The following is a 25,998-nucleotide window of genomic DNA, read 5'->3' as shown; positions in this document are numbered from 1 at the left end:
GGGCGGGGGGGGGGGGGGGGGGGGGGGGGGTGAGGCCTCAGAGACAGCAGGTGTGACCGATTAACAAAGTCTGTGAACACCAAACTTTAATTCCTGGGTGGGCACAGGAGGTTTGTTTATTGGGCTTTTATGAAGCTCCCACATGGCCGCTCACCCACAGGTATGGTATTCTTTGTTATTATTTTATATGTGTATAGATGTTTTTCCTCCATGTCCGACTGTGCTATTGGATCCCATGGAACTGGTGTTACGGACAGTTGTCAGTTGCCATGTGGGTGCCGAGAAACTAACCCAGGTCCTTTGGAATAGCCAATGCTGTTCTTAATCACTGAAATATCTCCCCAGCCCCGACAGCTGTGACTTTCTTCCTAAGATTTTACAAGGCCACGGCCCCTGCAGTGTCCTCCCACCCGAGTATCTCCCAGGTCTCTCCAATTGCTCCAGGGAACCCTCTATCACCTTGGCCGCCAGTGAAGAAAGTCTGCAGGTCATATTAAAATGGGGTGCTTTTCCCTCATCTTTCATCTTCCTGACTCAGACTGAGCTGTGGGGTGCATCCTAAGGAACACAGCTCTCTAGAACTCCTGGAAGCCAAGAGCTGGTGGGGGTTGGAGGGGCTGGGCAAGCTTCTATTTCCTGAGGGGCTGCTCACACCATCTCTCCAACATTCAAGAACACAGAACCCTTCACAACCGCATAAGGACAGGCATTCAGCCTCAGAGACAATAAGGAATTCACAGGGACCAGGCAGTGTTTCTTTGCGAGCTGCAATGGCTGTTTTCATGCACATTTGGCTAAGGTTAGGGTCATTTCTGTTGATTCTAGGTTTGCCTAACTGAGTTCGGCTACATGAGGAAGTTTAAATTGGCTTGCAATCTGGAGGCATCTGGAAGACTGGAAAGAGCTGGTGTCAGAAGACACGGGTCTGGAATCAGAAATTCTTTCAAGAAGTCCAAGATTAAGGTCTAGTGTATATACAACACATTCCAAGAAACACATGTAGAATATTTTTGCATAGGATATATCTGAGATACAAAGCATGTATTTATTTTAAAATCACAGGGATCATAAGACCATTTCTTATTTATAGAGTCTCTTATAAAGATAGTTTAGGGGGCTGGAGAGATAGCTTAGTGGATAACAGCCCTGCTGCTCTTGCACAGGACCAGGGTTCGATTCCCAGCACCCGCTTGGCAGCTCGCAACTGTCTATAACTTTACTTCAAGGAGCTCTAGCACCCTCACACAGACATGCATGCAGGAAAAAAAAAAAGACAATAGATATAAAATAAAAATGAATTTAAAAAATATTCTTAAAAATAGATAGTTTAAAAATCTTGGAGCACAGTATAAAGGTCTGAAAGACACAGGAAACAGGAGCTTCCTGCCAATGGCCACATGCACTTTGGTGGCTGCTTACTGTCTCATCCTTCCGTGTGGGATTGCATTCCCAGAAGATGAGCCTGGGCACACCAGACAGGGAAGGGAGATTGTGGGATGAAAAGTGCTGGAGAACAGCACACAGTCAGCTTTTATCCAGCTATACACATGTATAAACATACACATGCACACAGCTATTTCTTTTTCTATTTATTTATTCTATTCATTTATTTATACATATCTGTTTATATGAAATATATTTAGAAACAAATATTTACAAATTAGATGTCATCACACGTCTGAATTTTTGGTACAAACAATACTTAAAAATGAATGAAGCTTTCTGTTTATGAAATGACAAAAAAGAGGATTTTTAAAACATGAAAAGCTTGAGAACTGGTAAAAAAAATAATCAAATTAATGTTTTCCAGAATTCTGAAAATGAACTAATGGCTTATAAGAATTTGAAGAGAATGTATTCAAGCAAAGCAGATGAATCTGGGTGAAATCCCCCATACTCTTCTTTCCCTAGCCCCTGAAATCCTGCACTTTACCACTGTGAAAGATTCCTAGTAGCCGTTGTTGGAGTGGGTAGATCACGCTTTGAGTGTTCCGTTACTTTCAAAGCATCACTGTTGGGTCTGTTCGGTGGCTTACTGGAAAAGTTGCACACTTAGGAACTGCCCTCACATGACCAGTGTCAAGAGGGCTCTCTGACTCTGGAGGCTGGGGGGTCTAAAACTCGCCGAACATACACAGTCCCTGGTTTGGATCCCAACACTGAAGCACAAAACAGCTAGGTAGATTTAAATAGATTTACTGGCGGGTTATTTGATCAAAACAACCTGCAGCAACTGTTTAACACTGTTACTGACTGTTTTTCAGAACATAATAATAAAGGGGCTGAAGAGATGGCTCAGTGCTCAACAGCACTGGCTGTTCTTGCAGAGTACCCAGCTTCAATTCCCAGCACTTGCATGGCAGCTAACATCTCTGTGCTTCAGTTCTAGGGGATCTGGTGCACACACACACACACACACACACACACACACACACACTCACAGAGAGAGAGAGAAAGAGGGAGAGAGTTGGTTGTGAGCCTAGTCTTTAAGGCCTGAGCCATCTCTTCAGTCCAAAATATATTTTTAACTAATTTTTATATGTATAGGTGTTTTGTCTGTATGTGTGTCTGTGTTTCATGTGTGTGCCTAGTACCTGTGGGAGTCCAGAAGACATTGGATCCCTTGGGACTGGACTTACAGGTGATTGTTAGCCACCATGTGGGTACCGGGCCCTCTGCAAGAACAGTCAATGCTCTTAACTGTTGAGCCATCTCTCCAGCCTCCCTGAAAACAACAACAACAAAAATCTCCAGACCTTTAAAGCAGACACTTTGCTTTCTCCTTGCAGGCCGAAGCTTTTCACTTTGGAATTCTGATATGCTGTTTGTATTAATAAACTCTCGCTGGAAGACAGCTCCACTCGGTGCCTTTCTCTGTCAGATATCTTCTCCTTACCTCCCTCAAACCTAGTACCTGGTGCTGAAACCTGGTAAGTAGTATTGTTGAGAAGACTGCGCCATGGACTCCTTTGCCCTCACTGCTGCTCTCTCTGCATCCAGCGAAACCCTAGTGCTAGGGCAGGAGTTCTCCCTGGCTCTTTCCTCTACCTGCTGAGTCTAGGAATGCCTTTCCTTACCCCCAGTGTACTGGCCACACTTCCGGAAGGGAAACTGAGGAATATGATGAGCTTGTCTCCCCCACTCCCTTTCATCCACACCAGCTCAATTCACCAACCAATCTCACCTGCCTAACTAAAACTTCCCTCCTAAGCTACTCTCTCCATAACCTCAGAATCCTTTGTTCTTAGGGAGAGATGATACACTGTGTCCTTGAACTGAGGACCAGAATAGACTTTGCTTCCTTCAGCTGCTTTTGTGTCTTGTCACAGCCACAGGATCAATAAGGAACATTCCTAGGCTGGCCTCAAACTCACTCTGCCTCCCAGAGCACTGGGATTAAAGGCATGCGCCACCATTGCCCGGCTAGACTACAATTCTTAATGAACCAGTCCTTATGATTATGGCTGTGATAGTCAAACTTCTTTTAGAACACTAAAAACCAGGCAGATAGGGTGGTGCTACACAATGAAGGCATGGCTGACATCATGCATTAGGAAACCTACTCTCAGGAACCATGGTTAACTGTAGGCAAGGAAAGCAGAAGAAACACGGTAATTTGGCAGGAGTTGCAATGACTCAGCTAAGGAACACGAAACCTAGTGTGGATGTACAGGACATATTTAAGAAAGTGTCTCTCTGCCAAACTGACTGAAACCAAGTTAATAGATTTCATGGGCAGGTATGCTTATCTCTTCAAAACACTTCATTGAAAGGTGTGATGACTACGAACTTCTGTTTGACTGTAAAGCCCCTCAACACTCTTCGTGGTCTTAAATAAACCACAGGATCATCTTGAATTCCTTACAGTTCAAACCGGTCTTCAGAGAAGAGAAAAAGCATTCATCCTATGTGCAGTGACAACACTCTTTCCCATAATTTACTACCTAAGGCTTTGTAAAAGACCCTTGGAGGGCTGGAGAGATGGCTCAGAGGTTAGGAGCATTGCCTGCTCTTCCAAAGGTCCTGAGTTCAATTCCCAGCAACCACATGGTGGCTTACAACCATCTGTAATGGGGTCTGGTGCCCTCTTCTGGCCTGCAGGCATATACACTGACATAATATTGTATAACAAATAAATATTTTTTAAAAAGACCCTTGGAAAGTTCTCTAATTTTTGCTTTTTTGTTTTTTTCAAGACAGGGTTTCTTTGTGTAACAGCCCTGGCTGTCCTGGAACTTGCTTTGCAGACCAAAGTGGCCTCAAATTCTCAGAGATCACTGGCTTCTGCTTCTCGAGTGCTGGGATTAAAGGCGTGAGCCACCACCTTGAGGTCTCCTCTGTAATTTTTATCTGGCACCTTCTAGTGCATCTTTGGGGAGCAATCAGCTCAGCAGCAGCCACAGGGCACTGAGCTCACTCTCAGATAACCTCCTGAGCTTTCAGGGATCTATTCCAGTATCCTCCCTTCTTAAGCCTATCTGATCCTTGCGCCATAAGCAATTACTTTCTTGATTCAGTAGGCTCCAATTACAACCAAAATAATCTTAGCTGGTATTTTCAATAGGATTCTAGGTCAAGTAGCTAGAATGATGAACTCTGTGTATCAGAAGGTAAGTCTCATGGTATTTGTCTAATATGCATTCCACTGTATAAAACACATATTTAGAATTGCATCTATACCTGGAAAATGTTATTGTATGCTGTGTTCAAAACATCCTGAAACTCACACATTTATATTTTATACAACTATATAATCTGGCCACTGTTTATAAGCCAATGATAAAAGTTGCGTGCTTTTCTATGTAAGGGTATTGAACTGTAACTGGAGTTACAGACAGTTGTGAGCTGCCATGTGGGTGCTGGGAATTGAACCCAGGTCAGGCATAAATTTCATTTTCTTTTCTTCTCCAAGAGCAGCCAATGTTCTTAATTGCTGAGCTGTCACCAGCCTGAGAAAGATTCTTTAAAGAAACACTATTTGTGTGTTGTTTGCACACAGGCACGGAGGTCAAAGGACAACTTTCTGAAGCTGGTTCCCTTTTCTACCATGGAATGTGGGGGGCAAACTCGCACAGCAAGCACCTTTACCCGCTGAGCACTCACTGGCCCAAGGTAAATACTCTTACATTTTTAACAACACAAAGATTAAAAGCAGCAAGTATGAAAACACCATAGCAAGAGGTATTATATTATCCCACTTTATTTATAACAGAAATAATTAGAAACAAATATCCATCAGAAAATTGTTTTTAAAAAGATAACAGAAACACATTCTATGCTAAACCATAAAATGGAACTCCGAATTATTGTTAAAAAAACATTGTGCAAAGTATTTAATGACTCGTAGAGATGTAACTTATCACCCACTGTCCCCTGGCATTCTCCACCGTCATCCTCCCTATACTTCCCATCCTCACTTCTCCCATCCTCTGCCTAGCTTGTTCTCGGCAGTCTCGACCAGGACCTAGCTCAGCACAGCATCCACCGCAGCTAGCACGCATGTGCTCCTCTCCCGTCTTCCCAGTACAGAGCCACCCTTCACTTGAGCACTAGATCTGGGAGCTGCACACGATCACAACCACACAGGAAGATGCGTTAACTGAGGGACCTTCGAACTATTCCAAATGGCCAGTCTTCAAAAGTCCTGAACAGGAATAGATTTGTCCTCTATAGAAGCTGCAAAAGAGAATAAACACATCAGCTTGAGAAAATTACCAACTTAATCACCCCCTACACTCACTCACCTCTCTAAAAAACCATCCATGCAGCAAAAGAAAACATAAAATCCAAAATGCGTTAGATATTATTCTTGGGGAAAACGGGAGGAATACCCTGAGTTTAAATGTAAAATCTAAGGCTAGAACTGAACCAAAATCCAGAAAAACAGAAAAAGAAAAAAACAAAATCACATTAAAAAAAAAAAAACCCAAACCAAGCCAAAAAGATAATAAAAAAATAAATAAGCCCAACTATATTGGCCTCTAATCCCAGCACTTAGGAAGCAGAGGTAGATGAATCTGTGAGTTCTAGACACAGAAAACTCTAGAACATCCAGGACTACATAGAAAGACTGTCAAAAACAAAAACAACAAAAAACCTATTAACAACAATAGAGTTGAATGGAAATGCAAGAACTCATTTATGATTACATAAAAAATTTCACAATGGCTCTTTCCGCCATCTTCCCGTGCAGCCACCATGGTGCACATGAACGTCCTGGCTGATGCTCTCAAGAGCATCAACAATGCTGAGAAGAGAGGCAAACGCCAGGTCCTCATCAGGCCCTGCTCCAAAGTCATTGTTCGGTTCCTAACCGTGATGATGAAGCAGGGTTACATTGGTAAATTTGAAATCATTGATGACCACAGAGCTGGAAAGATCGTCGTGAATCTCACAGGCAGGTTGAACAAGTGTGCAGTGATAAGCCCTAGATTTAATGTGCAACTCAAAGACCTAGAAAAATGGCAGGACAACCTGCTCCCGTCCCGTCAGTTTGGCTTCACTGTACTGACCACCTCAGCTGGCATCATGGACCATAGAGAGGCAAGACGAAAACACACAGGAGGGAAAATCCTGGGATTCTTTTTCTAGAGATGTAAAACATAAATAAAAAGCCTTTATGGACTGTGAAAAAAAATCCACAATGAAGGCTGGAGGGGAGGGTTGGCTCAGTGGTGAAGAATACTTGTTCTTGACAGAGGACTCAGGTTTGAGTCCCACCACCCACATAGCAGCTCACAGCCACACGTAACTCCAGTTTCAGAGACCCCAGCATCATCTTCTGACCTCTACGGGCACCAGGCATGAGTGTGGTACAGACACACATTCAAGCAAAACACACAAACACATTAAAAACAACAACAAGGGAGCAGAGAAAAATGTATAGCTCAATAAAATAAAAGTCCACAAATATGAAGACAATACTGTTAAGTTCTTACTATATCCAAAGCAATCCTCACATTCAACACAACGAAGTTACAATTAAATATTTGAAAAAAAAGTAAAAAGAAAAAGAAAAATGAAAAAGAAGTTTCTTTTTTCTTTTCTTTTTTTTGAGACAGGTTTCTCTTTGTAACCCCAGCTGTCCTGGAACTTGCTCTGTAGAGTTGGCTAACTCACAGAGATCCACCTGCTTCTGCCTTCCAAGTGCTAAGATTAAAGGCGTGAGTCACCACCACCTGGCAAAAGAAATTTCTTAAAAATTCATATATAGAATCCAAATCTAAAAGATCCTGAATAACCAAAACATCAGGAAAAAAAAAATAACACATGGGTAAGACCCTACCTCAAAAAAAGCCGGGCAGTGGTGGCGCACATCTTTAATCCTAGCACTTAGGATGCAGAGACAGGCGGATCTCTGTGAGTTCGAGGCCAACATGGTCCACAGAGTCAGTTCCAGGACAGCCAAGGCTGTTAAACAGAGAAACCCTGTCTTGAAAAACCAAAGCCAAAACCAAAACAAAAGACGACAAGAAAGCCTACAGAATGGGAAACTTGACACTCTTCACAGAGGAAGGTGAAGGTCATATAAAAGCAAAGCCAAAGGACAAACAGAAACCCTGGGCCAGTAAACTGAGATGCTGCATGTCATGCAAATCAGCTACAGGGCACCATCTTTATATCCACTAAGATAGGAAAAAACTAAAACACAAAGTATTAACAAATGTGGAAAAGAAATTCTATGGCTTATAGGAATGTAAACTGTTACATAACACATTAGAAAAATTGTGTTACCTTAAACCAATCCATTATATTCTACTCCTTGGCATAGACCTGAGTAACTGTTGCAATTTATAGCAAGAGATATTTATAAAGAGTTACTGGAACAATGTGCCCTCAGAAAACTGAAAATCATCTAAATCTCCAACAGTGATATCCAATCATAACCAAGTCATAGAATAAAATGCCAGGTGTGGTAGCACATCTTTATCCTGGTACTCGGAAGGTAGAGGCAGGTGGATATAGCCAGGGCTACATAGAGAGACCCTATCTCAAATATCCGACAGACAGACAGAACTCAAGAGGAGAATTAAACACACACACACGGCAGACAAATACAGACAGAGGAGCAGGTATATACATATTTTTATTGAGGAAGGAAGGAAGGGAAAAATGCTTCCATTTGAAAAGAAGACAGAAAAGCCTCTATTAAGGCTGCTATCCCAACTTCAAGAGATGATTAAATAAGAAAGACCATTAGCAGAGTCACTGTTACCTTCTCAGTCTATTTACATGACTTCCTTTCAGAATTCAAAACCTAACAGAAAAAAAAAAAACATGATTTAAAAAAAATTCATTAATACAATGTATACTGTCCTATCTCATTCTTCTTCAATTGTTCTAATAGCATTCAACCTAACAACACGTGCTACCACAAAAAGAAATAAGAACCTAATTTCACATAAATATCTGGTACGATTTCTAGCTCCACAGAAACCATCCCTATTCTCAGCAATGAGCACCTCTGACTTCCTCATACTGGCTTAGGCTCAAGGAGCTTTTGTCACAAGCGATTTTAGGAGGATTTTTTTCATTTTCACATTTATTTAAATTTAATTTTGGAGACACTACCCTGACCTAATCTATAGAAAAGAATGTCAATGACCATAACTTCACAATAACCTTTTCTCAAAGACCAGAAATACCTGAAGACCAGTTATTGACGTAACTAACGTGTTTGCCAGCAGTGACTCTCGATTCCCTTCCGAGCTGTAACAAGAGGACTAAGCTGTGCTTCATTTCCTGTGCCTGTCTCGATTTAACAGCTATTTAAAGTTGCTAACTAGGGTAAAGAGACAGCGCGGTGAGTAAAATGGGTTGCCGCCAAGTGCAACAACCTGACTTTGATCCTAGGGACCCACATGATAAAGAGAACCAACTCCCCAGAGTTTTTTCTGGCTGCCACAAGTCTGTACACATAAAGTAAATAATAGAAATTGTAACTCGCTAACAATATTGACTAACAACATTCTAATTAATACTATCAATGAATATCAATCTTCCTTTCAGAGACAATGATAAGATTAAAAAAGTTTTCCAAACCTAAGTAAACTTAGATTATCATATACTAGCCCATGAAGCTCTCTCTTTTTTCAAATGTCATCCTTGGTCCAAACATACTGTTTTTAAAAAGAAAAACAAGATCACCACCATACTTACTCTAGCCAACAGTTCCTGTGTTTCTGCAGTCAGTGGGGCATGAGAAAAATTACAGTGATCGCCCTGATAACATTTTGTTCCTGTGTGATAAAACTTGCAAGGGTATTCATGTAACACAGTGTTAAGGGAAAGAACAATTTGAACCCAACTGAAAGACTTCATTGTTAATTAATAAAGATTTTCCCTCTAAAATCTTTCCTACCAGTACAATCGCTGAGTTTTCTATTCAAATGTGAGAAAACAAAAGGTCTCATTTTAGAAAGACAACTTCTTCTCCCTCATATATTCTCATAATGTACCACAGGTCAGTTTCATTCACAGATGAAAGAAATGTGTTTTAATTACCTTGAGAGATGTGGTTATTTTAAAAGGTTCTTTGAGGATGGGGTAAATTAAAGTCAGTGACTATAGTATGTTTTACAAATCTGGATATTTTATGTATTAGGTTTGTTAAAGTAGAACCGACTTATATAACATTATTAAATAGAAAATATCAAGTTAGAATCTAAGACTTTTTTTCCTTTTTCTTTGTTTTTTTTTTTTTTGAGACAGGGTTTCTCTGTGTAACAGCCCTGGCTGTCCTGGAAGTCACTTTGTAGACCAGGCTGGCCTCAAACTCAGAGAGCTCTGCCTGCCTCTGCCTCCTGAGTGTTAAGATCAAAGGCATGCACCATCACCACCTAGAAGAATCTGAGACTTCAATGGTGTATGACTATAAAGAAACAACTTTTATGTGGCCAGTGGTGCTATTATTACCTTAAATGTTTGAGTTTCATGTTTTTTGACAAGTCTGTGCCATTAGAACCAAGGCTCCCCTTCAAGTTCAGGGAACCTCCATAAAATATTTCTTTTTCTATATGAATAGACTCAATTAGACACAACCACAACAGAAACTGACATCTTCCTGGGCCTGACTAGGTCTCATGAGCCTTCCACCACCTAGGCTGAACAGAATGGACCTACATTTAGGAGACTTTCTGAAGGGTCCCTTTCTTTCTTATGCAAATACGTATACAATACAATAACTTTGATATCTACTTGGGCTTAGGTAGAGCACTTTGCTATAGTCAAAGCTGTGGTTTATTACAAAGTCTACATCTTTAAAAGTTCATACTATACAAAGAGTGAAGGGAATCTTGTGATAAAGGATATTATGCAAATACAGGCAGTTCTCGCCTTTGGTGCAATACCCTTGTACATAATACTTACACATCTCCTTCTTCTTCTCTATCTCCGCATCATGATCAAACTTACACTGGTCCCCCTGGGTGTAAGAATAAGCACAGGTCACGTCTCACAGTCAGACCTTCGCAACTCAACTCCCACTAAACTTCAAATGAGCGAGTCCAGAAAGAGTCCAAACAAGCTCGTGTTAGCGATAACTTAGCTTGTTACATCACTTAGCTTGCTGAACTTTTTAAAAATTCTTGAACATTTTTAATATAAAGCGTATTTAATAAATTACCTTTTAAAGCATAAAGGTGGCACATCACTAATTTTCTAATTAAATTGTTTCCAAGAGCGAATGGTTTTTAAAACTTTACAGGTATGTTTTTAAAAGACCCAGAGACAGCAGTTCTTGTAGATTTCTGCCATAAGCATGCTGTAGTGTATTTTGCTTACACATTCTCATACCTTAATGCATTTCCTTTCAAGAAAGTATTTGCACACTTGCTTCCCCTTACGTTCCACTGTGTGCTGATTGATGAAGCCTTGACTCATCCTGACACGCGGCTGCTTCTCTTCAGGCTCACCAGCCTTTAATGCAATAAAATAAATAAACAGAAAAAAAAATTAAATATTTCATTCTGTTTTACAAAATTGTTTTAATCTACTTTTAATACGTTAGAATGTGTCTCTTCTAGCTGGGCATGGTGATATGTGTCTTCTCAGCATTCCAAGGCTGAAGCAGGGCTACAAGTTCAAGGCCAGCCTGACCTATACAGCAAGACCCTGGCTCAAAAAAGGGTCTCTACTAAAAGAGCTTTCAAAGATGGACCTTAGTAAATCAGTTTATAAAATGAGTGCTCATCATTTTCAACAGCATTCAACCACTGAATAATAGTGTTTGTAAAATTTGAGTATTTTATGTACTTTGTCCTTATCTTATAAAAATGAATGAAAAAAATAAGAAAGTATTTATTGTTTGTAATAAAAAGAAGTCTACAACAGAAACCTTTAGGATCACAGATAACCAAGCTGGGACTCCATTAACAGAAAGCTATGAAAAATCTCTAGTTCCAACTACAGTTTTACAGATTAATATTTAAAAAAGAAATGAGAACCCTAAAACCTATTTTAGCTCTTAAGAAACAAAACCTATTTTTAATGTATTACCTTGTGACAGAGCTTATCGCTTCTGTATGCCTAAGTCGTAAATACAGATTTAGGAATATGGTGTGTGCAATTAAGAACGAACCCATTTCCTAAATGACCAGCTTTGCAAGAATATCAAGTTATTGATTTATTAAGACCATAAAATTAGAAGTGTATCTCAGTTCAAATCTTTGGTTTTAGATAATTATGCTATGAGAGTCTAACATCTGTTTAGAACTTGTTCTTGATATAGAAGGGCTGCAGTTCTGGGGGAAGAATCATCTGAGTCAATGTTACAACACAGAGACAGGGAAGAAACAAAGTTCAGCCCTGGCTTGGCCTGTGTGGAACAGGCAGTGACCTGAACTCTGACTTCACATTTCTCGTTCGCAAAATATGGAAAGAGAGACAGTTTTTATATAAGTTGATTTCAATCTTTAATATTTGGTATTCCCCTCCCTTATTCTGACATGGGATCTCACTGTTACCCAGGATAGTCCTCAACTCCTCCTACCACTCCTAAGCAGCTGGGACAGCATAAGGCACCCACAACCATGCTTAGCTAATACTTTGATATTTCTAATATTTTAACCTCCCGAAACTCTTGACCCCGTGACTAAGCTGAATAAAAAGCTTGTTATTCGATGTAAAAGTCTTCAAGAGTCTAGAGAGGTGATTTACTATCCTATGCTGAGCACAGATGCAAATCAAGGAAGAACATTTACAAAGCAACGTCAAAGCACCAGGTGCAGGACTGGCAGCTTTGGTAAGACTGATGTTCAGAAATAGCTATTTTTAATTTCCAGAAGGATCAACCCAAAGGCTACGGGACTGCAGCGTATCAGCTACACAGGACTGGGCGGCCTTTCAACCGTCTCCAAAGCTATTTCCTTCTGCCTCCCACTTTTCTACAGTTAGCAATGGTCTAACACTCAGAGACCCCTGAGGCTGAAGACGGTGCTGGCAGCCAGTGCCGAGAGGGAAGGAAGCAGTAATTAGGAAGGAAGACCACAGAGTCAACAGCAGGTAGAGGTTTCCGTATACCCTGGTTCGCGGGGCGCTCCTGCCTCCCCACATCACCGAGCACTTCCTGAAACTGAAGTGAAAGGTAAGAACCCGGAAGCACATAGGCATCCTCCTAAAAGCACAACTCTTGTACCTTTTCTTGGGAGCCACTGTTCTTCAGCGAGACACTTGACCCTTTGTTTCCAGTGCCGGGCCACTTGCGCTTCCTTTTCTTCTGTTTAAATTTCTTGTGACCAGCTTTAGAGTTCTTATTTTTTTGTTTGGCAGCTAAAAACAAGAAGTTCATTTTTTTTTTAAAATAGCATAAAGGTATGATGTCAGCTTAACCCTTAGAAATTGGCCTTATAATTCAGGGAAACTGCACCTCAGTGAGGGGAAGCTGACCGGACAGTGACGGGACTTGCTAACCAGAAGCAAACAAAGGCTTCTAACACCCTAACTTCAAATGCACTGTTATTGAAAAGAAGGGACGGGAGGGAGGGAAAAACAAGATGATGAATTAAGTCAATCTTGCACACCACAGGCCAGAACATTTTGAAGACGTCAACAATTGACTGATCCAATTAGAATTGCCACAGAATCTGTAGAAAAGGACTAGAGGCTTAGAATTATCACATATATTACAGATTTTCTCTTGAAAATATGTCTTAAAGAAGAGGATGGTGGTCTATACTTGCATGCTGGCTAGTTTTCTGTCTACTTGACACAAACTAGAATTATCTGGGAAGAGGCACCTCAACTGCTGACCCCGTCAGATGGCCTGCAAACAGGTATGTAGGGCATGTTGTTGTTGATAACTGAGGTGAGGGCCCAGCTCTCTGAGGGTGGTGCCACCCTGGACAGGTGGGCCTGGGTGGTATAAGAAAATGGGCTGAACAAGCCGGTAAACAGCCTTCCTTCCTCTAGGTCCCTGCCGTGTCTTCTTTCAGTAATGGACTGCTTGTTACCTGAGGTATAACATGAAATAAATAAACCCTTTCCTCCTCAGGGTGCTATCACAGTGTTTTATCATAGCAATATACAACAAACGAGGACAACTGCAAGCCTAGCACTGAAGACGATGGGGTTGGAGGATCAGGAGTTCAAGGCTATCTTCAGCTCCATAGCAAGGTTCAGACTACCTGGACTACATAAGATCCCATCTCAAAATATTTCACACGTGCGCACACATACACACAGACACATACACACACGTACGTGTGTGTGCACCAAAAAAGAAAACCATATACGCTAAATTTAGTGATAGCTGTATCTTGAATAGAAGAAACACTTGGAAGAAAGCACAGTAAATGGAAAGCATTAAGAATTTCATTTATGCTGGGCAGTTGTGGTGCACACCTTTAATCCCAATGCTTAGGAGGCAGAGGTATAAGAGTCTCAGAGTTCAAGGGCAGCCTGATCTTATAAAGCAAGTTCCAAGGCAGCCAGGGCTACAATCAGCCAGGGCTACACAGAAAAACATTGTCTCAAAACAAACAAACAAAACAAAACAAATTTACAAACTGTCATGTGCCCTCATATCTATGGCCAAATCACATTTTTGTAATTTAAAATAATACATATCAATTTAAAAAATAAAAATGAAAGAAATGCATTTTTATGCTGGGATATAGTTCTGTAGCAGAATGTCTCCTTAATACACATATGAGTCCTGGGTGATCAGTCCCCAGCATTTAAAAAAAGTGGACACAAACATACACAATCACTCAGTCAGTCGATTCTTTAAACAAGGGTCATACACGCAGAAGCCAGGGATTCAGACTTCTTCTGAGAGAGACACAGCCTTTGATAACCCACTAGCAGCCCAGTGTCTCCTACAAACTGAGAACTACCAAGCAACCAAATCTCGGGTTATGTCTCACATCAACATCTTGCATCGAGCACAAAAAGCAACCAAAGTCACCTTGTCTTGTAAGATAAAGTACAGGTGAGAACCGCTTGTTCAAATACAGACAACCAGGACACAGGACAAAGTGCTTACTCTGCTGGGTGCCTGCCGCTCCCTCTTTTTTCACAGATTCTCCAGGCAGTAGTGTGAGTTGAGCAGCATTTGCCATTTCCTTGGCTTGGATGTACTGTTGAAGCTCTTTGTCAAAATTATCTTCTGGTTCCGGAGTACAGGTCTCACTGTCACTGTATGGGTCATAGTCCTTACTTCTTGATTTTTTACATGGCAAACCTTTTGGTGATGCTGTAGAGGTTCCCAGGTGCTTAAACTAAAGACGAAAAGATGATGCATTTATCTATTCTTTATCAATAAAAACGCGGGAGTCAGGTACTGGGATAAGAACCTGAATGACCAGAGAAGCAGCAGCGAAGTGACCAGTGACTTCTTATCTCTTTCATTCCTCCATCCAAAAGGGTTAAGATCCTCTCTAAGCCCCACCCTACTACTTCCTATGTCTATCTGTCTGCAATTCTCCAAAACCTCTATGGTTAATTTTGGTCAGCCAGTATCTAGCTCTGCCCTCTGATTCAAAACAAACTTTCTTGGGAGCATCATAATGTAATCAAAATATCACACAATAAAAATTGAAATTTTTGGCTTAAGATTCAAAGCAAGCTTTATATACATATATAAGACTAGCAATTAATTGACTATTACTGCATTTGTATGAGGGATACATGAATCATCCTTGTGCCTTATGTGTTGCGTTTTATATAGTGTTTTCTACACTTTTTTTTAATAAATGTAGTCATTTTTTGAATGACTATTATTTATTTATATTTTTTGAAAAATATATTATTTATTTATTTATTTAATTATATAGACAGTGTTCTGCCTGCATGTACATCTGCATGCCAGAAGAGGGCACCAGATCTCATTACAGATGGCTGTGAACCACCACGTGGGTGCTGGGAATTGAACTCAGGACCTCTGGAAGAACAGCCAGTGCTCTTAACCTCTGAGCCATCTCTCCAGCCCCTCTACACTCTTTTTTTAAACACCTGAAAATTTTGCAGAATTAAAAATGGGCTGTAGAAATGGCTCAGTGGTTAGGAGCATACAGCACTCTTCCAGAGGACCCGATTCGTTCCCTCACCATGTACAGCGGCTTACACCTGTTAACTCCAGCTCTAGAGGAATCTGATACTTCCAGTCTTGAAGGACACTAGCATGCATGTGCACGCACACATACACATACACACACACCAAACAAACAAACACCACAGGAAGACCAGGCAGATGGCACAGACAGTAAAGTTCCTGCTATCAGGCGTGAGAACTCAAGTTCAGATCCCTAGCACCCACGTAAAAGCTGGTCTGGTGGCCTCATGTGTAACCTTAGGATACAGCGAGTGCCAGGTGAATGGAGACACAGATCTCTGGAGTTCACTGGATAGCCAACCCAACTGCATCAATGAACTCAAGGCTCAGAGAGAGATCCATCTCAAAAGTAAAGTAGAGAACAATTGAGAAATGCATCCAATATCAACCTCTCGCCTCTATATGTAGTCACATACATGTACACACACACACAGACACAGACACACACAGACACAGTTCCACTCACAATATGCTTAGAAAAATTCAAGACTGTATAATATTCTAAGGATTCAAATTTCCCTCTAAATAATCCATAAATTTCACATATTACCAATGAAAACCCTACCCAAGACTTTCTGTGGTACCCAACAAGCTGATTTTAAATTTATATAGGTAGGCCTATGCTAAGAATAGCCACCTTCAGTCCTACCACTGGAGAGGTAGAGGCAGGTAGATTAGATGGCAGAATTTGAGGCCAGCCTGGTCTACAGAGTGAATTCAAGGACAGCTAAAGACTACACAGAGAAACCACATCTTGAAAAACAAACAACAGCACAAAAAGATAGCCAAGACACTTCAAAGAAGAAAAAACCACAAAGGTGCCAAGACTTGCTTATATAACAGCAAATCATTTTAAAACTGTACTAATTAACTCTTTGAGTAGTGGGGAAGGAACAGATAGTTCAGAGGACAAGAACAGACAGGTGAGAAGACTGAACGTGAATACCTGACTTTAACAAAAGTGGCAATGTAAAACCTCGGGGACAGGACAGCCCCTTACTGATAACGAAATGGCCCTGAAACAATTAGGAATAATAATAACAAAATAAAGAAATGGGTTGCCTGCACCCCAAGGTGATTATAAATTTCATTGTGAAAGGCGAAACAAAGCTTTAGAAGATAATTCAAGAAAATAAGCTTATCGGTGCACAAAGGACTGGGTATACAAGAACATACTCTTAAAATCAACTATCTCAAAGGTGTGACACTTACAACAAATATCACTGGAGAGAAAGAAAACTAAAAATCTGCAACACATAAGGCACAAGGATGACCAAAAAGTGCACAGAACTCTAAGTCAAGAAAACAACAACAAATAGTGAAGGTAAGGGAGGACAGAGACCAAGCTCAAGGACACAGGAAACTCACACAGGGCGAGACTGGAAATGCAGCTGCAAACAGAACAAGACTGGATGGCATGGCGTTCTCAGGCGGGGCCAGCCTCTCTCATTTGTAGTGTTGGAATAAAAACTGGAACAACCACTTTCTAACACAGGCAAGTATCGATCCAAGGGCAACACTGCTCACACGTGAGGCTCCAGCAGCATCTCTCCCAGGACAGTGCAGAGTTCAGGCGCATGACTCAGGTACAAGAATGCCGGCACACTACTAAGGAAAGCACGACCAGCGCACCTCTAACAGCCTGTCCTACGGACGGCTGTGCTGCGAGAACGGTGAACAAGCACACACTCCATTTATGAATTTAAACTGTAAGCTCAGGGATGACTACATAAGCAGTAAAACCGGGAAAAACACGGAAGCGATCTGTGCACAAGTTAGAACTGGTCACTTCAGGAGCTAACACGGAGGAGGGAGGCAACAATACTTTTTCTAGACCTGCAGTGCTTACCTGGGTACCCCTACTAAGTTAGCCATAACCCTACATATATTTGTATTAGTGACTGAAAAGCCTGGGCTGAACGAACTCTGCTTGGGGATAACCTGGGTGTTCACCTTTTCCTCTAACTTATTTAGAAATAAAGACACAGTGTGCTATCGCCTGTCTGCTCTCTTAGAGAGGGAGCACACAGACTATGAACTGTGGGCATGGAGTGAGGCCTGTATCACTGCCCTGTGGGATAGTAAAACTGCAGATTCTGGACATCGGCCTCGGTCTTTATCCATGGCAGCTACACACGGAAGTCAGTATTTCTGAGGGAGGGACTCGGAGCCTCCCCCAGGAGATGAAGGTGCTGTGCCAGTTGTAGCATCGCTCCTGCGTATTTTTATAAAGCCCATTTGTGCCTTACATTGTCAATATGAATATATTTTTATGTAATGTGTTAACATTTACTGCCTCCCCCATAAAAAAAACTCCAACAGGAGAGGAACAGATATTGGCTTTGTGATGGACTGAACTTGAGTCTCCCCCAACTCTAAATTCTTATGTGTAAGTCTTGATCTTCAATTTTGCACAATGGGGCCTATTTGGAAATCAGGCCATTGTAGGAGGTCAGGAGGCTTCTTACACCAGAGGGGTCTGGAACAGACCTCCTTACACACCCCAGAAAGAACAACCCTGCTAACACCTTTGCTCCCAGGTTCAATTCTAGCCCCTCAACAGGATAACGCATTGGTGTTGTTCATGCTGCCGTGTTTGTATCCTGCTACATACTAATCTGGATTTTAAGTCAGTAATTAGTAAGGCTGGTTAAGTAGTCAGACCTGTAGATTTTTACATCAAATTTGATAGGAAAGAAGCTTTTCAAAAAACAGTTTACAGTTCATTTCAGAAATGAGGGAATCAATCTTGTTATAACACGGACATATTCCCCATCCGATCATGATAGGAGTTCATGCTAAAAGGCAAGAAAGTTACTGAAAGATGATTCTGAGTTTCCTTGACCTAAGTTAACAGGGCCCCAAATGCTAAATACAATGAGACAAACAGGATCCTTCAGGCTCTCACATCCATCCAGAGCTGTCTGTCCAACAAGTCAGGTGAACCTTACTTTCTTGGGAATCTGTTCACTGTTTCGCTTTGCTTTCCATTTTACTTTCTCTGTCTGTGTTTCAACTTCAGCACCATCTACTTCATCAGTTCTGCAGCAAAACAGCAAATAACACAAAAGAGTTTATCACACAGCATTAAAACTCATGGCTTGGGTCTTAAGATAAGTTCCAAATTCAAAGTCTACTCCAAATACTCTATAACATTAATAAAAATAGCAGTGTAGGCCCAGGTATGGGTGGTGGTGCAGTCCTTTAATCCCAGCACTCAGGAGGCAGACGCAGGCAGATCTCTGTGAGTCTGAGGCCAGCCTTGTCTACAGAGAGTTCCTGGACAGCTAGGGCAGTTACACAGAGACACCCTGTCTCAAAAAAAAAAAAAAAAAAAAAAAAAGGGGGAAAAAAGAATTAGCATATATACAAATCACTATTCACCCATCATTCCTGTCATTCATTGCATGTTAATTATTCATCACATTCAGGCTGTGGCCTCACACCACGAGGTACAACAATGAAAAAGACAAGTTGTCCCTGCCTCCTGAGAGCTTTTTATCTGCTTGGGAGAATAATACAGGCACATATATAAGAAACACTCAAGTTAGATTTGGGGTTTTCTAAACAGAAAAGATAAGAAAGAACTAGCAAAGAGGAATGTCAAAGAGAGAGGTGCGTCAGGTACAACGCAGGATGCCTCTGGAGGTCAGGAGACTAACACCCAAATGTGAAGATGAACAACTCTTCTAACTCGGGCATGAGCAACTCGCCATGCAGAGACACTGTGTGAGTAATTACTGAGCATACTCTAGCACAGCAGTTCTCAACCAGGGTGTGTGTGTGCGTAACAACCTTTTTACATATAAGATAAGGGTACGCATATAAGACATCCTGCATATCAGATATTTACATTAAGATTCATACCAGCAGCAAAATTACAGTTATGAAGCATCAACGAAGGTAATTTTCTGATTCGGAGTCACCACAACATGAGGAAGGGTGGCAGCATCAGGAAGGCTGAGAAGCACCGCTCTAACAGAACTGAAAGTGAACCCGAGACGAAGGGATGGATAATATCGGAGCCTGGAGAATGTCTTAAACCACGGCCTCTCAATCTCCACTTCACTGCTCCATTAGGGGGCCCCGATTCTCAGTCCTAGTTGTTGACCCACCCAGAAGCGCGAAAGCTCTAGCAGTACTGAGTTGTCCCTGTTTGTTCCCCTATTGCTGCTACTTTTTTTTTTTTTTAAATAGGGTCTCCATCTTAGGGCATCTATTGCTGTGAAGAGACACCATGACCATGACAACTCTTATAAAACATTCAACTGGTGCAGCTTACACTTCTGAAGTTCAGTCCATTATCATCAAGGCAGGACATGGCGGCATGCAGGCACACACGGTGCTGAGGATGAGCTGAGAGTTCTACATCCTGATCCACAGGCAACAGAAAGTGAACTATGTCACGAGGTGACATAAGGAGCAAGGAAGTAAAGGAGCCCTCAAAGCCTACCCCCACAGTGACATACTTCCTCCAAAAAGGTCCTACCTACTTCAATAAAGCCATACCTCCTAATAGTGCCACTCCCTATGATCTTACGGGGGCAAATTATATTCAAATTACCAAGCTCACTATGTAGACCAGGCTGGCCCCAATCCATCTGCTTCTGCCTCCCCAGTACTGGGATTAAAGGTGTGACACCATGCCCAGTTGCTACTTTTTCTTCTCGGTTGGCTCCTCATCTTTGCAACTCTTACCAAAGTCATTCCTCACCTTTCTTTCCTACAGTTTCATCCTCCTGGAGTCTAGTACCATCTGTATACAGCTGATTCTAATAGCCTAGCCTCCAACCTCCTGCCCTTAAGAACCAAACAGCCAACTTCCATTAAGGCTTTTCCTTAACTGGCTTCATTATACTATCCACACTATCCTCATTATCCCAAATACCTAACTCCTCACCCAGTCTTCATTTACCCCAAGGCTTTCCTTATCATCTAAGGTACCATATATCTGCCATCCACCTCGATAATACATAATTCATGAGCATTAGTATTTTTCTGCATTTTATTCATTTATTGCTCTGTCACCATGCCCTAGAATGATGTATCTTATGTAGCAGGAGTGCAATTAAAATTGTTTTAAATGAATGAGTATTCCCATCATGAGGAAAAGAATCAGAAACCTGAAGACTAACTCACTTCACACTCTCACACACACACAGCAGGCTAGAAATGGCTCAGTAGTTAAGTCCACTGGCTGCTCTTCCAAGGACCAACACGGTGGTTAACAAACATCAATACCACCTGTTCCAATGGTCTCTTCAGACCTCCAAGGGCAAGGCACACATGTGGTGCAGAAACATACATGCAGGCAAAACATTCATACACATAAAATAAACTAAAATAAACAAAAAAACATGTTTCAATGCATTCAAAAATATCTACAGGCAAAAATCAAGATAAACTGAAAAATACAGAAATCTAAAATCTTGAAAAGGACCCAAAGCCAAAGTAACAGGAGGCCTACGAATAGCTAGGTACCTTACTTCCATGCCGCTCTCCAACTGTCTTCTGCAAGTCCAAGCGCCTCTTACATATTCCGGCCAAACTTTAGGAAACGGGTATTTTGTCTAAAGTAATTTCAAACTATTGACTATTTTTTCTAATCTTGTTCAATTCTCATACATGTAAAAGCTATCAATTTGTTTCTTTCCTTACAGATTCAACGCAATGCCCATCAAAATCCCAGCAAAATTCTTCAAAGACCTTGAAAGAATGGTACTCAACTTTATGTGAAAAAGCAAAAGACCCAGGGTAGCCAAAACAATCCTGTACAATAAAAGAACTTCTGGAGGCATCACACTCCCTGACTTCAAACTCTACTACAGAGCTACAGTACTGAAAACACCATGGTATTGGCATAAGAACAGAGAGGAGGACCAATGGAACTGAACAGAAGACCCGGATATCAATCCACACATCTTTGAACACCTGATTTTTGACAAGGAAGCAAAAAATATCAAATGGAAAAAAGAAAGCATATTTAACAAATGGTGCTGGCATAACTGGATATCAACATGTACAAGAATTAAAATAGATCCATATCTATCACCATCCACAAAACTCAAGTCCAAATGGATCAAAGACCTCAACATAAAGCCAACCACACTGAACCTTATAGAAGAGAAAGTGGGAAGTACACTTGAACGCATTGGCACAGGGAACCACTTCCTAAATATAACCCCAGCAGCACAGACACTGAGAGAAACAATTAATAAATGGGACCTCCTGAAACTGAAAAGCTTCTGTAAAGCAAAGGACACGGTCAACAAGACAAAACGACAGCCTGTTACAGAATGGGAAAAGATCTTCACTAACCCCACATCAGACAGAGGTCTGATCTCCAAAATATACAAAGAACTCAAGAAATTGGACACCAAAAGAACACATAATACAATGAAAAAATTTGGAGTAAAGACCTCAACAGAGAACTCTCAACAGAGGAATCTAAACTGGCTGAAAGACACTTAAGGAAATGTTCAACATCCTTAGTCATCAGAGAAATGCAAATCAAAACAACTCTGAGATTCCATCTTACACCTGTAAGAATGGCCAAGATCAAAAAACATTGATGACAACTTATGCTGGAGAGGTTGTGGAGTAAAGGGACAATTCTGCATTGCTGGTGGGAATGCAAGCTGGTACAACCCCTTTGGATGTCAATGTGGCCATTTCTCAGAAAATTAGGAAACAACCTTCCTCAAGACCCAGTAATACTACTTTTGGGTATATACCCAAAGGATGCTCAATCGTGCCACAAGGACATGTGCTCAACATGTTCATAGCAGCATTGTTTATCATAGCCAAATTCTAGAAACAACCTAAATGCCCCTCGACCAAAGAATGGATAAGGAAAATGTGGTACACTTACACAATGGAGTACTACACAGCAGAAAAAAAAATAATGACAGCTTGAATTTTGCAGGAAAATGGATGGAGCTAGAAAACATTATTTTAAGTGAGGTAACCCAGACACAGAAAGACAATTATCACATGTACTCACTCATAGGTGGTTTTTAAACATAAAGCAAAGAAAGCCATCCTACAATCCACAATCCCAGAAAATTTAGACAACAATGAGGACACTAATAGAGACTTACATAGATCTAATCTACATGGAAAGAAGAAAGTTGAAAAAGGCGGCAAGATCTCCTGAGTAAATTGGGAGCATGTGGACCTTGGGGGAGGATTGAAAGGGCGAAGGGAAAGGCAGGGAGGGAAGCAGAGAAAAATGTAGAGCTCAATAAATATCAATAAGAAAATGAAAAAAAAAATTCTGTCCTTGAATGTTACTATCTGCAAGTAATCTGGGTCCATTTCTTCCCAGTATCTATCTATAGGACCTAATTTACATGAGTAATTCTGCTTTAGAAGCTGGGTGATGAAATCGTATTACTGAAATCACACTACCAGAGCACCTTAATCCTAGGTCTACCACCCCCAGTGTCGTCTTGGCAGGTGACATAAGCTCCCTATGCCTCAATATTCTCATCTGTAAAATAAGAACATCACTTTCTCCTTAAGGCTGATGTGGGGGCTAAATTTCACACGATGCACACATGAAACCCTGAATGCGAGCCCAATTAGGGTCATGGTTTCCACTAACGTATTTTGAGACATTGCTGTGAACACATATATTCTTTTCCCCCTTAAAACAGGATTTCACTATGTAGCCCAGACTGTTCTCAGACTCGCTAAATCTTCCAGCTTCGGCTCCTCAAGAGCTGGGATTAAAGTTGTGCCACCAGGTCCGGCCCAGCGCTGGAAACCTATCTGTAATTAGGATGGCGAAAAACCTCGTGAAGGATGTGTGTCAAGGTTCCCACTGAGGTAAGATGGGAACATAGAAGACAAGGGTTTTTGGCGAGATGGGGCGTGGGGGCACTTTCAATTCAAAAGACTAAAAGTGAACAGGTACCTGTACAGAAACTCTGCACTCTCTGCACTAGGTACGAGATTAACGACATGCTTTTCCAATTTAACAGAAATACTAAGCCAAAATGGTGCTTGCTGCTTTATTCTGGGATTTTTGGCTCAGGGTCCCTGGCAGGGCAGTGCTTCGGTACCATTCAAACTCTCAAGAACCAGGAGTCGGGGCAAAGCCACCTCTGAGCTGAGGGAGTGACAGGAAACAGGTTAAGCGCACGTGCACGGGGAACAGCCCGGCCCTGGGGGCAGACCAGCAGAGATCGGAGCCTCCTCCCGCCGCCCGGCCATTGCCCTCGCCCCAGGTCCCCACTCTGCCAGCCACCCCACTTCCCCCGCGACCTCTCCGCTCCGGCCTCGGCTCACGCGCTAGCCCAGGCTCAGGGGCGGAACCCCGGTGCTGCCCCTGCAAACGACGAAACATGTGGATCACCTTTCTTCAGAGTCGGCGGCCGTTTTTTTGCCAAGGGCCGGATTGGGGGGTTTTGAGAAAAGATTTTCAAAATCCATAACTCAGAAGGGAACCGTCCCTCTCCACGCCGAACAGTTACTGAGCCGGGACACAGGAACCTAGAGCCTCGCTCTGGCCCCAGGCTCCGCCCCGCGCACGCGCACGTGCCACTTGGGCGCGCCTTCTGTCGGTCCGTGGCACCAGCGACCACCCGTACTACGCAGGCGTGATCCTCACTAGGACGCTTTCAGTGCCTGCACTGGCGCACGCGCAGCTCTCTATGCTGGCCTGGCAGTGTGCAGCAGTCTAGTAGCGTTTAAAAAAATAACAATCTTAGCCGGGCGGTGTTGGCGCACGCCTTTAATCCCAGCACTCGGGAGGCAGAGGCAAGCGGATCTCTATGAGTTCGAGGCCAGCATGGTCTACAGAGCTAGTTCCAAGACAGGCTCCAAAGCCACAGAGAAACCCTGTCTCGAAAAATCAAAAAAAGAATCTTGCCGGGCGATGATCCCGGCACTCGGGAGGCAGAGGCAGGCGGATCTCTGTGAGTTTGAGGCCGGCCTGGTCTATAAGAGCTAATGCCAGGACAGCGAGGACAGCCAAAATAATAATAATAACAACAACAATAATAATCTTTAGGATTCTTTTTTACAAGATGTATTATTTTTATGTGTACGAGTGTGTGTGCGTGTGTACAAGAATGCAGGTGCCTGCGAGGGCCAGTGATTATGGAATTACTGTGACCCACCTGATGGGAATGCTAGGACCCCAATGCAGGTCCTCTGCAAGAGCAGGATGTTCTCCCAACTGCTGAGCTGTCTCTGCAGCTCTTTATTTTCTCTCAGGTGGTGAAAACCCACTGGCTGCAATCACACTGTTATTTGTAGGTACTTTTTGAATGCACATCTGACAGGTGTATAAACAGTGCACGAAAAGGAACTCACACGATCTCTTTACAACAGTAAACACATAAACATATTTGAATCAGGCAAGTTCATTAAAAAAGTAATGAGTGTTCAGACTATTCGGAAGAGGGAGGGGGAAACAGCTGGTTGGGAAAGCTTGAAAGGAGTGAGCTCAGTCTGGAGATAATTTCCAGAGGAAGGAATAAAACTGGAGTTAAATGTGTGTCCTAAGGAGAACTCTAAAGGCAGAAAAATAGATCATGTCTGGAAAACAGGAAATTGTTTAATGGAAGTAAATAGAAGAAAGCAAAACTCAAACTCTGTTCTGGGTCAGGACAGAAAACCTGACTCTGGACAGACTGCGGTGGCACACCGCGATCCCAGCACTCGGGAGGCAGAGACAGGCAGATCTCTGTGAGTTTTGCTGCCAGTCTGGTAAATAGAGTGAGTTCCAGGAAGGCTCCAAGCCTACAGAGAAACCCTGTCTTAGAAAACAAAAACCAAGAAAAGAAAACCTGACTCTGGTGTAAACTGAAGGGACTGTTTGATTCCTAGCATGAATCGTGGTCCACTCCACAGACAAATGAAGAAAATTAAGCCAGACCTTGCAGAGGACAACTCTACCTCCCCAGTTATATGGACAGTCACCTTTTTTTGCATTTGGTTACTAAAAATTATGAGAGAAAATTAAGGAGGTAAAAACTAAAACTAATCATATCCCTTTATTTATTTATTTATTTATTTATTTATTTATTTATTTATTTATTTATTTATTTATTTATTTGGTTTTTCGAGACAGGGTTTCTCTGTGGCTTTGGAGCCTGTCCTGGAACTAGGCTGGTCTCGAACTCACCGAGATCCACCTGCCTCTGCCTCCCGAGTGCTGGGATTAAAGGCATGTGCCACCATCGCCCGGCAATCCCTTCTTTAGAGGAAAATATTAGCTCATACAATCATTATTTAATATAGACCTTTTCATACACACACACGCACATATATATTTCAGAATTTGGTCTGGTAAGGGGCTCAGTGGGTGAAAGCACTTGCTGCCAAGCTTACCTGATGACCTGAGTTTTTTCTCTGGAACCCACAAGATTGAAAGAGAGAACCAACTCCCAAAAAGTTTGTCAGGAGCCATTTCCCCACTAACAATCATTACAGGAACC

The 25,998-nt window shown here is 41.9% G+C and overlaps 2 protein-coding genes across 2 annotated transcripts; one reads left to right on the top strand and one right to left on the bottom strand.

Annotated features, from left to right (window-relative positions):
* Nucleotides 1-5,182: 5,182 nt before the first annotated feature.
* Nucleotides 5,183-24,087, bottom strand: Zc3h8 (zinc finger CCCH-type containing 8). The gene is made up of 9 exons (XM_050134245.1): nt 23,910-24,087; nt 18,502-18,592; nt 14,483-14,717; nt 12,635-12,768; nt 10,795-10,917; nt 10,312-10,423; nt 9,160-9,269; nt 8,216-8,257; nt 5,183-5,676 (listed from the first exon to the last, which is right to left on the bottom strand). Exons 1-8 carry the CDS (start codon nt 23,984-23,986, stop codon nt 8,225-8,227), a joined length of 915 nt encoding a protein of 304 aa, XP_049990202.1. The 5' UTR covers nt 23,987-24,087; the 3' UTR covers nt 5,183-5,676; nt 8,216-8,224.
* LOC126496700 (40S ribosomal protein S15a-like) lies at nt 5,672-8,209 on the top strand. Its single transcript, XM_050134246.1, has one exon. It carries the CDS (start codon nt 6,199-6,201, stop codon nt 6,589-6,591), a length of 393 nt encoding a protein of 130 aa, XP_049990203.1. The 5' UTR covers nt 5,672-6,198; the 3' UTR covers nt 6,592-8,209.
* Nucleotides 24,088-25,998: the final 1,911 nt, after the last annotated feature.

The sequence above is a fragment of the Alexandromys fortis genome, unplaced genomic scaffold (assembly GCF_014885135.2).
Source record: "Alexandromys fortis isolate MF-2015 unplaced genomic scaffold, M_Fortis_MF-2015_v1.1 scaffold_6, whole genome shotgun sequence".
NCBI lineage: Eukaryota > Metazoa > Chordata > Mammalia > Rodentia > Cricetidae > Alexandromys > Alexandromys fortis.
The sequence above is the reverse complement of the archived record's forward strand: the minus strand, read 5'-3'. Positions and strand labels throughout refer to the sequence as shown.